Raw genomic sequence first — 12385 nt, 5'->3', positions numbered from 1 at the left:
TCACTAGAGTTTTGAACTGTAAATGCTATTCAGCATATTCCTGTCTATAAAATACCTAATGTACATTGTCTGCATTGTGTATAATAAACCTGAAATGATCATATTTTAAATAGACTATTTCTATGCATTTAACCTACGTGTATTCCTGAAAGTGTTAATGATTTTGTTTTCTTGTAGCTAACAGAAGATGAAATTGCAACTATTCTGAAATCTACTCTTAAAGGACTTGAATATTTGCACTTTATGAGAAAAATACATAGAGATATAAAGGCTGGAAACATTCTTCTTAACACTGAAGGACATGCAAAATTAGCTGATTTTGGTGTGGCTGGCCAGCTAACAGTAAGTACCTGTGGAATGGTGATTTAAAAATGCTTACCACTCCTAACCATGTTTTACACAGTCTCTTCTGCCTTGAATTTTGAGTCCAAGGAGGAACTAATGGTGCTAACAGTCTTTATCATGATGAATATTTATGTACTGCATAGATTATTTATGTACTGCAAGATTATTTAGTTTCTAGTGGTTTATTATTATAACCCACTGCACTTCAAGCGCTTGCTGATCTCATTTTAAACTTCTGTTCAAGGTTTATGATCAAGATTGAGGTGACAACTCTCTGGCTTCTAAAGCCTGGTGGCCTGAATCTGTTTAGTCTTAATTGGAAGTCATTACAGTTTGACCTTTGGGTGGCTAATTTAATTTCTAAATATAGAATAAATATCAAAGGAATCTGTGAAAATAAACATCTCTATTTTAATTGTATAAATAATATAATTACAGGATACAATGGCAAAACGTAATACTGTTATAGGAACTCCATTTTGGATGGCTCCAGAAGTAATACAAGAGATTGGCTATAACTGTGTGGCAGACATCTGGTCCCTTGGTATCACTTCCATAGAAATGGCTGAAGGAAAGCCTCCCTATGCTGATATTCATCCAATGAGGGTAAGCGTGTGTGGGGGCAATTTAATGTTGTATCGGGAAAGAAAGAAAAAGAAAACAATAATGATACGGGAATCATAAAACTGTTCATTCATGGACAAACTTTAGAACTGAAGATTTTCATTTGCTGTCTCACTTCCTGATTGCTTTTGTATTTTAATGTGTATTTGTAAGTTTTTAGAGTGAGAGAGATGGAAAGCAGTAATTGCTTAATTGACTTAGGGCAACGTACAGAGCCTGTTTCAGACTGCAGCTGTACTTGCAGAGTTCCACAACCGAGAGGCCGTTCTCCTTTGTTAAGGGAATTTTGATTTGAAAGTTGTCTGGGAAAGAATTTAGGATTGTCCTAAGTGAGCACTGTTAATGTTAGTAACCCTTGGCAGTTTGTATTTTTTACTGGCTCTTACAGTATGTTACTGCATTAATACACTTCTTGCAAAATAAAATGTAAATACAATTAGTCACTGTATGAGAAGTAGCACTTAAAAGGAATTGCTCTGTGAAGTTCATGGGGGAAACTGTCTCTGGATGACTGCTGCCAGTGTTAGTCATACTTCTGTTTTCTTCTCTGAAATGAACTATGGACTCACTACACCGACTGGCATCAACAGATATTCCATTCCTGGATTGTTTACATCTAAAACATCTTTGGTAGTAAAAAGGCACTACGTGTTTTTAGAAGCAAATTTTTCATCTTTGTGCTTTGCTGCAAAAACAACGTACATACCAGATTATTGCACATAGTTTTATTTTGCTTCTGTTCCATATCAGGATCTCAATCTAAGTAAGCCAGTACTCCTCAGAGAGAAGGTGCTGTTCATATGTGATTATTGAAAGGTAGCACATATGCAAGTTCAAGGGTATTTAATTCTGTTGGATTCTTGGTTTTCGTTTGTGCTTTTTGGAACCAAGATGTTTCCTGAAGCTTTTTCTGTGTGCAGTTCAATTAGAGCTAGTGAGTGTTCTGCAATTTGGAGGCATTACATCATTTTGAAAATGAAACTTTGTATTTTTCTAGCTCCACTTTTTTTTTCAGGGTAATTAGCTATTTTAAAATTAGTGTCTGAACTGAAAATACTCAGAAGAAAGCTGAGAAGAACAAGATAAATATCTCTACCGCTTGTTTTTAATGGGTAATTTAATTCAATATGGGGTGACGTGAAAAAAATGTTTTGAAGAACTACTGATGAGAAATCAGTTGTATTTGATTGTGCTGTTTTCTCGGTTGTACTTTGATTGAAGTAGTCTTCATTATGTCTGAATTCATTTTAACAAAATAGACTGTAGTTGCACTGGCTGTTGAAAGGTGAGGACTGCGTTATCGGGAAGGATTTTATAAGCATGACAATAGCTGCTTATAAATCAAAGGTCACTGTTTGAGTTTGAAGGCTTGTGAATCTGTTTAATTCTTGTAATCAAATGAGTGCTATCAAAGGCCAAAGTAATTTAACACGACAATTCTGGATTACATTGAACATATGTTCTTGTTAATAAATTACGTTATGGTTTTAAGGGCTTTGTATGCTCTTACGTATTCTTTTGTATATTTGATACTTAGAGTTTTTCTTAATTTTTATTAGTGAGTTGTTACAGTGGTTAACAAGAAATACACAGATTTAAGTTGCAGTAGGTTTCCCAGTGTCATATGATACAGCTTCACAGGACATTTGGACATATGTAGATGCTTTCCTACTTTGTTTTAGTTATGACACAGAATTGATATAGGCAAGCATGAAAGCTTGGGCAAATTTTCATTGCTTTTTCTAGATGTTGCTGGAGTTCTGTGGTATTTATGTAAGGCACAATTTTCTTGCTTGGGAATGCATGCTGAAATTATCATGTGCACTATTTTGCTGTAGGCTGGTTGGCACTGCCACAAAGGTAATGTGCTGCCAGTAGGCCATTTCCTTGTCAACTGCATTTACAGCTTAATAGAAATATTACATGACTTCTTTAAACAAGTGTTTTGGCAGAGAGGAAATAGCAGATTCCATGCAAACAAGCATAGCTTCCTCTGCTTAACCACACTCCGGCTACTCTGAAAAATTGTGCTGGTTTCAGCTGGGAAAGAATGAGACGCGGGGGTTGCAAAATGGAATTTGATGTGGGGAAAAAAAATCACTTTCTTTCTGTTGAAGTATTTCATGTTAAGCTTAATTGTCTGCATACGTATCATCAGTGTTATTTCACTTGTTTCTGTGGCATCTGAGTTAAGTATAACCTGAAGTTGTCATATGTGGTTTGAGGCTCAAAGGTCAAGGCCATTGGCTAGTCCAGCACTCTCATACTTCACTCACTTAAGAATTAGAAAATGCCTTGCATGTTCGATGTCAGAACTCTTTTGTGCTTTTGGTGGTGCTGTAATCATGGTGTGCTTTGCTAATGGCGAGAAGGGAAACTTCTATGTTTTCTCTGACAAGTGTCCCACAAAAAGTAGTCTTAAGTAGTTTAGAGCACTTTTAAAGGGGAAAAAAATACAGATATCCTTGTGGATTGTGACAGGACAAGGGGGGATGGTCTTAAACTGAGACAGGGGAGGTTTAGGTTAGATATTAGGAGGATGTTTTCCACCCAGAGGGTGGTGACACACTGGAACAGGTTGCCCAAGGAGGTTGTGGAGGCCCCATCCCTGGAGGCATTCAAGACCAGGCTGGATGTGGCTCTGGGCAGCCTGGTCTGGCGGTTGGCGACCTGCACATAGCAGGGGGTTGAAACTAGGTGATCATTGTGGTCCTTTTCAACCCAGGTTATTCTGTGATTCTATGAAAACATGGTGGTACAGCCATTAGAAGTAGCGAATTTGTTGTTAAGTATAAAAATGACTAAAAGCTAGATAATTCAACCTGTTCAGCAGGACTAAAAGCTCGTTGACTGATTGCACTAGTCAGCTTAATGGGCACTGTTAATCAGGCTAACAGTGTGTGCGTCTGCCTTTCATTGCCCTGCTGGGATGAGCGGTTCTGAAAATTGTAAGAGAGTTAATTAAAGAGGGCTTCTGTGTGGTTCTAGAGCAAGACTTGAGCTCCTGCTCTGTACTTTCACTGCTGGTCTTCAACAGCTGTGCTCTTGTGTCACAAAAGGACTGAAGTATGTATGCGGATCTGTTCTAATATCTATTTATATCTGAATTTAATTCAGACTGTTAACTGCGTTGTTCAGTGTCTTCTTTTTGTGCACTATGAAGTTTTTTGTGGTGATGGTGGTGAGGCACTGGAACAGGTTGGCCAGAGAGGTGGTGGAATCCATATCCCTGAAGACGTTCAGGGTCAGGCTGGATCTAGCAACCTGATCTAGCTGTAGGTATCCCTGCTCATTGCAGGGGAGTTGGACTAGATGACCTCTAAAGATCCCTTCCAGTGACTTCGTGATATCTGTCCCTATTATCCGTTTGTTTCTAGAGGCCTTTTAAAATAATTTATTTTATGTAGGGAAAACACAGAGATTAACAGTTTTTCTAAAGGAGTTGTCATGCTTTTTGATGGAATTTTGTAAAGGGCTTTTGAAATATCTTGTGTTTGCCTATTAAGCCGTGGTCTCAAATTTGCCGTATAAGGGAGCTGGTTTTGGTAGAAGATCATCTAAGCTGTGAAGTTTTTACTTGATCACAGTCTACCCACTGCTGATATTTGTCTGTGTTAACAAATAGATTAACAGCACTTTGCCATTAAAATAATTGTAAACATTAAGAATGGCGGCTTTTGAGATCCTTTCTCTAAGACCACCCATATCATATATATTTTCTTTATATTCACTTACTGCTATGAGGCTGTGATTTTCATTATCAGTTTAAGGCAATCAAGGCGTGGGCTGCTGCTTATAGGCACAGCCTAGCCCTTACCAGGAGCTCCTGCTGACCTTTCTGTGAGCAAACAGTGGCATTTTTGAGGCCTCAACAAGGAGTTGGACGAAGTAAATGATCTAAAACGTGAACCTGCTCGAGCTGAGCAAGAGGAGATGGAGGAGCACACAGATGGATGGGGGAAGTGTTTGGAGAGGAGCTGGTGCTTTTGGCCACAGCTCCGTGCTGATCCGTGTAGACCAACAATAAAACTGTAGCCTGCATTTTATAAAATTTGCTCTTCTTTGCAAGGTCAACACTTACTGACAGGATGTAGCGTTTCAGATGAATGCTGGTAGCTCACTTTAAAAAAAAAAAAAATCTCTTTCATGCTTATCAGGCAGCTGCAATAATTCATGTTGCTACGGTATGGAAGAAGAGAAGAAGCTGGTGGTAGATGCGTTTTTCAACACTTCACAGTATTGGCCTTTGTTTCTTTATGATGAGGTTTGTTGGAAATGGACATGTGGGCATCACATGTTCTACAGTGAATTGGAGGAAGCCAATTTGAACTGCTTCCATTTGCTTTAAGTCCAATCATGATATTTATTTTTCCATGGCACTTACCCAGATTATCCATGCCTCCTGCTTAGCCTGTGTCATTTCCATCCTGGACTAATCTGTTTGTAATAACCTTTTATGCCTGATGTATCTTATAACAATCTACCATTTCCCCGCTTTTTATTCTCAGCATATTGCACTAAAAATGGAGATTGAAGTGAGAATTATTGCTGCATAAAGTTGAAGAACCAAGGAAGTTGTTCTGTTCAAGGAAGTTGTCCTGTTCAGTATTGCTGTCTGGGTTAGCCAAGTTTTTCATGCATTGAGGAAACAATTTCCTTTCCATCTTCTATGCCAGAAGTTGAGGTTGAGGAAAAAAAACACTGTTGGCATTGCCAGGTGTTTTTTCTGTGTAGTCAGTTCTAAGAGAAGGAATGCTTACATTTGTTTTTTTCTCTGACACATGGAATTGTCTCATTGGTGTCTATTGTTTTATTTCAGAGGTCATCGTTGGCATTACTGCCTTTAATTTAAAGCAGCCTACTTAAAATATATTACACTAGTTTCTTATTTTAATGCTTTCGTTTATCTTTAGAAGAGAATTTTAGAGAATACTTCCAAAAGTCATTCCCTTTTAAGAACTTTCTATGAGGTGCTTTTTGTTAATTTCTAACTTGAGATCTTCCCTGCTGTTTCTAGATAGAGTAAGCTAATATTTAAAGAGATTTTTGATTGTATCTTACTGTTTATTACTTTACAGCCTCTTTAGAATCCTGTGGAATAAGGGTAGTGAGCTGTGGTAACACTCACTGACTGGGATTCCTCAGAAAGGTTGTAATTCTTCCCTATTTCTGTTGTGCCTTCTGTGCTGTGGTGGTCTGCCCACAAAGATACTATGTGCTTTCAAGCTACTTAAAGTGCTAAGATTATTTTGAGATAATGAAATATGAAGTCTCGGAAAAAGCATGTGAGCCCCTAACACATCCATTTTTGTCAGTGGAAGAATTGTATTAAAGCATATAATAAAGGGACAAAAAAACCTGACTTTCCCTTTCTAACCGGATCTCTTGTTGTGTCTTGTCTTAAGAAAGCTGGGTTCCTCAGGATAAGATTTTGCTGTGTGTTGTCTAAACAGTGCCACGCTCAAATGAAATTGTCAAAGAACAACTGGTGATACAGTATATGAACATGAGTGTACAGTGGTGATTGAACTCTGTGACATGATGTGGTTGAAGCACGCACCTGCAATTTGAGAAGTGTGCATCCTGCTGGTGTGCGTCTTGCTGCAGGCTTCCCAGTAGCCTGCTAGGGAACCTTCACATGTCTCTGGGCTTTATGTGGGTTGAAGTGTTTGCTGTAAATTCAAAGGGATTTTCTTCCTGTTTCTGTATGTCTTTATCATCCATTTTTGTTGCAGTAAGCTTTTAGGCAGCTATATGATGAACTCTTTCTGATAACTGATCCATCCAAAAATGAACCAAACAAGTGGTAGTTCATACTGATGTGGTTAACGTGGTGCTGGGACCAGGTTGGGGAAAAAATTCAGTGTCTGGAACTGATGAGAGAATCATCCCTTTTTGGGGTTACCAGTGTTGCAGCTGAGTTTGACTTAAAGTAGCTGCAAAGCTGGAGTCTCAACTGTCCATTCAGAAATTTGCTCTGATTAAAATGTCAGAGTTAGTTAGGGAAATGCGTGTATACATAAGTTTGCTGAAGATCATCATCTGTCCTGATGTTCTCATGCTCTTGGGAGCTGTAGCTGCAGGTGCTGTACTGCCGTGATGCTTTCGGTGGTCCAATGTTATTTACCTTTTGAATACAGGGAAGGTCTCAGGGGAAGAGAGATTTCTCTTTCTTCTTCTGATGGACTAGGAAGTAGCAGCAGACCACAAAACTTCTCTTACTTTTGTGTAGCCCATCCTACCTGTTCTTTTTGGATTTTCTAGTTTGCATCAATAATATGAGACAGCTTTCTAGACTTCTTAAGGGTGGATGTCCTTGCTGCAAAGCCTCTCTCCTTCCCCAGCCTCTGAACATTCTGCTCTTCCAGCTTGAAATACAGTGGCTACAGTGTGGCTGAACTTCATGGGGTGAGTTTGCAGTGGGCATTAGTACCAGGCAATGTTTGTGTAACAGAAAATAATGCTGTTTATGCTTTTTTTTTTTTAAGTAGTGTTCTGTGGTTCAAGCCTATACTAATACCAACACTGAGCAACAAAGTGCATTTTTGTACTCTGTGACCTCCAAACCTCAAATTATGACTTAATGTGGCTTTGATTAAAACATGCTTGGTGTTCACTTAGGTATGTAGGCTGTTCTGGAGAGGATTCAGGTACTTTCCTTCATAGCTCCTCTTCTTTGTGAAAATGCTAGGCACAGACACAGATGTATTACCCTTTGGAAAATTTCTTCTGGAGTATCTGTTGCCCTCAGAGCTCAGGGAGGAAGCAAATTTTGAAGGGATTTCATTTGCCTTTTTGCTTGTGACCACTTCTGCTCTGCGCTGCACATTGAGGTGGTGGAGGAGGAGACAACTGGGAACATTGTGATGAGTGAGGAGGTCAACTGAGGTTACGAGTTTTGGAGTTGTGTTTCTGAGATATGGAAATAGAATTTCCTCCCATTTTTCAGCACATATAGCATGAAATTTTAATGGAAGTTCATAAATACTCAACATTGCTTACTTTTGGTAAACTACACACAGAGTAAAATAAAGGTATGTGAATTGTGCTCAGACATTGATATGTCTGATATAGATATGTCAGGTTGCAAAGTGTATGAATAAAGTCTGTCATACTTTACTGATTTTCCTTAATTGGAATTGGTAATTCACTGCTTAGCTTCGTTGGGTTCAGCTACATGTATTGAATCTGCTCAGCAGTGATATGCTAGCATGGCAGCATCCAGCTCTCAAGACTTGACAACTTGCTGTGCAGAAAGGCATAGCATGCTTAACATCAGCACATTTCATGTGGAAAGGAGAGTTCTTGTAATATTTTTATGAAAGCAAGATAGGAAAAATGTCATTTATCCTCTGGCAAAACTTAGAGATGAGAGAGATTTTTCTCCCTAATACTCTAAAGAACTTTTTGAAGAGGTTTTGCCACGTTGCTTTATGCAGAGCCAGTATTCCCTTTTTCCCGCAGAAAAGATTGACGGATAGTTGCAGCTTATGGGACTAAGAGTGCAAACCACATAAAGGAGTGGACGCATTTAGTAGCTGAGATCTGTTTCTGTAGGGAATCACGAAAGGGTGCTCAACTGGCGTGCTAATTTAGTTTCCTTCAGCCAAGATACTGCCTCATCAGCACGTGGCTCTTCACAGAAAGGAAAAATGACACAGAGCAGGATGTAAGGAAATGAGGAAAATGTAAGATGGAGATAATGGCAAACAGGATTGGGTAGAGCTCAACTTCAGAAATCCAGAAGCTACTATTGAGGTAAGGCAGGGGAAGCTATGTGAAATCTGGAAGAGCTCAGTAATGAGAAGAAATCAGTTCATTATGAAGGTTCTCACTCATTCTTATTTGGTTTACTAGCCAGTACGGAATGATAGACTATTAGCATTGCTGCACTAATGCTGTGAAAGCATTAGATTGTGAGGTGTGTATGACTAAATCAGAGAGTGACAAAGAGCTATTCCTTTCTACATTACAGATTTTGAAATGTCTGTGAGCGAGTGCATATAATTGCAGACCACTGTAGGCATTTCTCCTATTATCTTCTCTTTTATTTTCTTACATCTGTCTAGCTTGTTCTTCCCTTAAGTGAAGAAATGTCTTGAAAGTTCACATAATGAAACTATTGTGCTATAAATAAAGTGCAATTAAAAGTATGTGTGGTTGTAGAATTCAACATAAATGTTTCACCATGGTTTGGAAGATGCACCTTCATTCCTTCACATCAATAAAATCATTTGGGCAGAATAAATAATATGTTTATTATTGTTAAAAGTATACATGCTTTTTTTTAAATGAAATCAAGTCTGTTGGTTGCATGTGTGCACAGAAAGAAAAGGAAATGTTAATCTGTCATGTGTAATAAAGTAGCAGAAACAAAGAATATTTGAATTTTGGACTGGAACTGGAGTTTAATTTGAATTAAATGGAAAACATTTATTTCATGCTTCTAAATGAGGATTTAATTAAAATTAAATTGGTTCATCTTTTTAGACTTATCCCTAAATAGGAAATTTGAAACATACTTCAGTTGATGGCTGGTTTTCTCTGACTTTGATTAATCACTTTCAAAGTAAGTGGAGGATCAGTATAGTAATTTCATAATTACGTACAAGTGAGTTAACTTGAAACTTTAACTAAAATAACTGTAAGAGAAGTTTGATGTTGGTTGGTTTCATGTAATGCTGTGTATCTTCTGTGTATTATTCAAATTCTTAGAAGTGCTAATCTGAAAAAATGACCATACTACGGTACTACTATGTTATTTGCAAGGTACTTTAATAGGGAAATGTTTGACATGGGAATATTATTTTTCAAAGACATTGAAACAGTAAATGGAGGCAGAATGAAGCCATCAAATTGGTTGAAGGATTCTTGATGAGTTCAGATAGTATTGGATCCAGCGCTACTTCAGTAACAATTGTTAAAGATTATTTAATAGAACTGCTTGTGGGTAAAGCTAGGAATAAATTCAACGAACCTAGGACAGCATGGGTTAATCTTATCCTCTACTACTGGGCTGGCTGCTTTCACCCTGGAGGAAAGTTAGAAATATACAAACAAAAGCAAAAGAACCTTCTACCTAAAAGTTCATTCAGAAGTTTTAAATCACCATAGATCTGCTCATTTGTGATGTTAGGAAAGCTGTAAACATAGATCAAAGTGCAGAGCAAAACTATTTGGCAACTTGAAGATCTCAAGAAAATTTTATTTGAAATAGGCAACCAGTGGTAAATCATCCAAGTGCACTGAAAATAGAATCATAATTTGAATGTTACATGATGCTTTTTTATTAATTAACTTTATGGACATTCTTGTTTGAAAAAGCCTTTCCATCATTTGTGCATGTAATTGTGTGCTGATTTTATTCAGTTTATTTTTACCTCGCAGTATGGATTTGGAAAAATACTCAGTGAAGTGTTTATGCACAGACTTATGAGAACTCCTTTTACTAAAAATTCTACAACACCCTACAGGACTATTGTAAAATATACAACAGATTTCAAAACTTTAAGGGAGTAGCTATACATATATTTACTACAAATGAATCAATTTCTTTTTATTTCCATCATCTTTCAAGTTCCACGATTAACACAAAATATACAAGGTGAACTTTTTATTTGCAGGTCTGGCAGCAAGCTTTATTGACGAAGAGAGAATTTGTGTACTGCCTTGAACTGAAGTTGGTCTACTTGGATTTTTGGTTGTGATGAGTGTCTTGTTAATCCTCCAAAAGAACTAAGTAAATAATAAGTTTATTGGCATCTTGAATCAATGCTGCTTTATTGAAATGAATGATACGTTCGTTCTTTTTCATAAGCTTTGGCTCGTTTTCTGTCTGTGTAGCTTGTAGGCTTGAAGAAAGTTCTTTAAGGAAACTTGACCAGAATATTGCCAAAGTCTCAATGCGTTATTACACATTTAAAAAGCAAAAGTGTCTTTAATTGGGTTTTGGCTGGGGGGACACTTACTTGATTTCGAATCATGTGGGAGAAAACCACAATCAGATTACGAGGATAATATTAAGCTTTTAATGCTACTCACTGTAAGGTTTTTTTAAGCATTATAATTTTTAAAAAAAAGGTAGTCTAAAAATGACCTAGATTAAAAGGAGGGTAAAATTTCAAATTGATAAATCTTATTAAAATTGTATGTACCTTGTTTCCGTCTTGGTATTATATTGCCTTAAAACATATTCTTGGTAACTTTTAAAGAGGATGATGCATAATAAATGTAAGAAATTTATATAAAATGAAAGGTTGCCAATCAGACTAAATTTGTTTCAGTTAAAACTTGATGGTCTACAGACAACTTATAATCCATTTCTTGTTATAAAGCATTGTCAAAGTTGTAGTAGTATCAGTTAAAAAGTTTATGGAAACGTTGTTTTAAGGTGGTTTAAAACAGAACTAAATCTTTATTTGTATTGATGGCACCTGTTTTCATTTTGTTTCCCTGGCAACAGCGGTGGTATCAAAAATTGCCCATGGACCACCCTGGTTTCAGAGAAGAGTGAAACCAGGCTGACATTTTGATTTCAGTCTTTTATTTTACTGTCTAAATAGAGCTTGAGCACGCGGTCAGTAGTCTGTGAACTAACTCTAGTGATTGGGTATGCAGTTTTCTATTTCTGTAGTAAAATTTTTGGTACTATTTGCAGTTTTTTTAATGTTATTTTAAAAATTGATTAAGAGATTACGTAGGAAGTACACTGAATAATATCCCAGGGCAGAAACCTGTGTTGTCTACTTGCATAAAGTAGAGTAAAAGTTTGTATCTGTTAGCTAGTGTGGTCTGTTTTCAAAGCTGTATGGATCCGAGTTCTTATTCCAGATGTAAGTTGTCATTACTGACATGCTGCTAGGAAAGAAAGTAAGCCAACGCAAATGTTGCCTCCAGATTCCTGCTTTCTTTTTGCCTCTTTGCCTTGTTCGAGAATTCACATTGATTATGAAGATTGGGGTGTTGGAATGCCATACACATCTTAATGCATTATGGGTTTTTGCATTAGTCCACGTTTTAGAAAGCAGAAGTGAATTAACTTGTAGAAACGTGGCTTATTGTTACATGCTTACCTGAAGAACTCTACTAACAGAAGTCTTTCTGCAAAGTATTTCTGAACATCATGGCAGCCGGATGGTGATAAAAGCGTTCTAGTGGAGCAAATAAGAACTAGCAAGACAATTTCTGATTTGTGAGAATTACAGAAATACAGCTGGGAAGTTTCGAGCATGTTGCGTTTTTTATTCTCCCCCAGAAATTTAGAATAGTTTGCAAAGTGATCTAAGAGAAGAATACTGTAGTGGGGTTGGATTCTGAAGAGATCCCAGGGAACATGATGGCCCTTACGATAATTCCCAGTATCTGTGAAGTGCTGGAACCATAACTACAGAGCTGCCAATAGAGATGGAAATAAAAA

At 37.3% G+C, this 12385-nt stretch overlaps 1 protein-coding gene across 1 annotated transcript in view; it reads left to right on the top strand.

Moving 5' to 3' along the window:
- Nucleotides 1-12385, top strand: part of STK3 (serine/threonine kinase 3) — a 139597-nt gene that overhangs the window by 28542 nt on the left and 98670 nt on the right. Inside the window, exons 5-6 of the mRNA XM_085221468.1 lie at nt 178-342; nt 784-951. Of these exons, the coding sequence (XP_085077594.1) occupies nt 178-342; nt 784-951 (333 nt within the window). The remainder of the gene's footprint in view (nt 1-177; nt 343-783; nt 952-12385) is intronic.

Source organism: Meleagris gallopavo, chromosome 3 (assembly GCF_905368555.1).
Source record: "Meleagris gallopavo chromosome 3, MGAL_WU_HG_1.1, whole genome shotgun sequence".
Taxonomy (NCBI): domain Eukaryota; kingdom Metazoa; phylum Chordata; class Aves; order Galliformes; family Phasianidae; genus Meleagris; species Meleagris gallopavo.
Note: the sequence above shows the minus strand (reverse complement) of the source record. Positions and strands in the feature narration are given on the sequence as shown.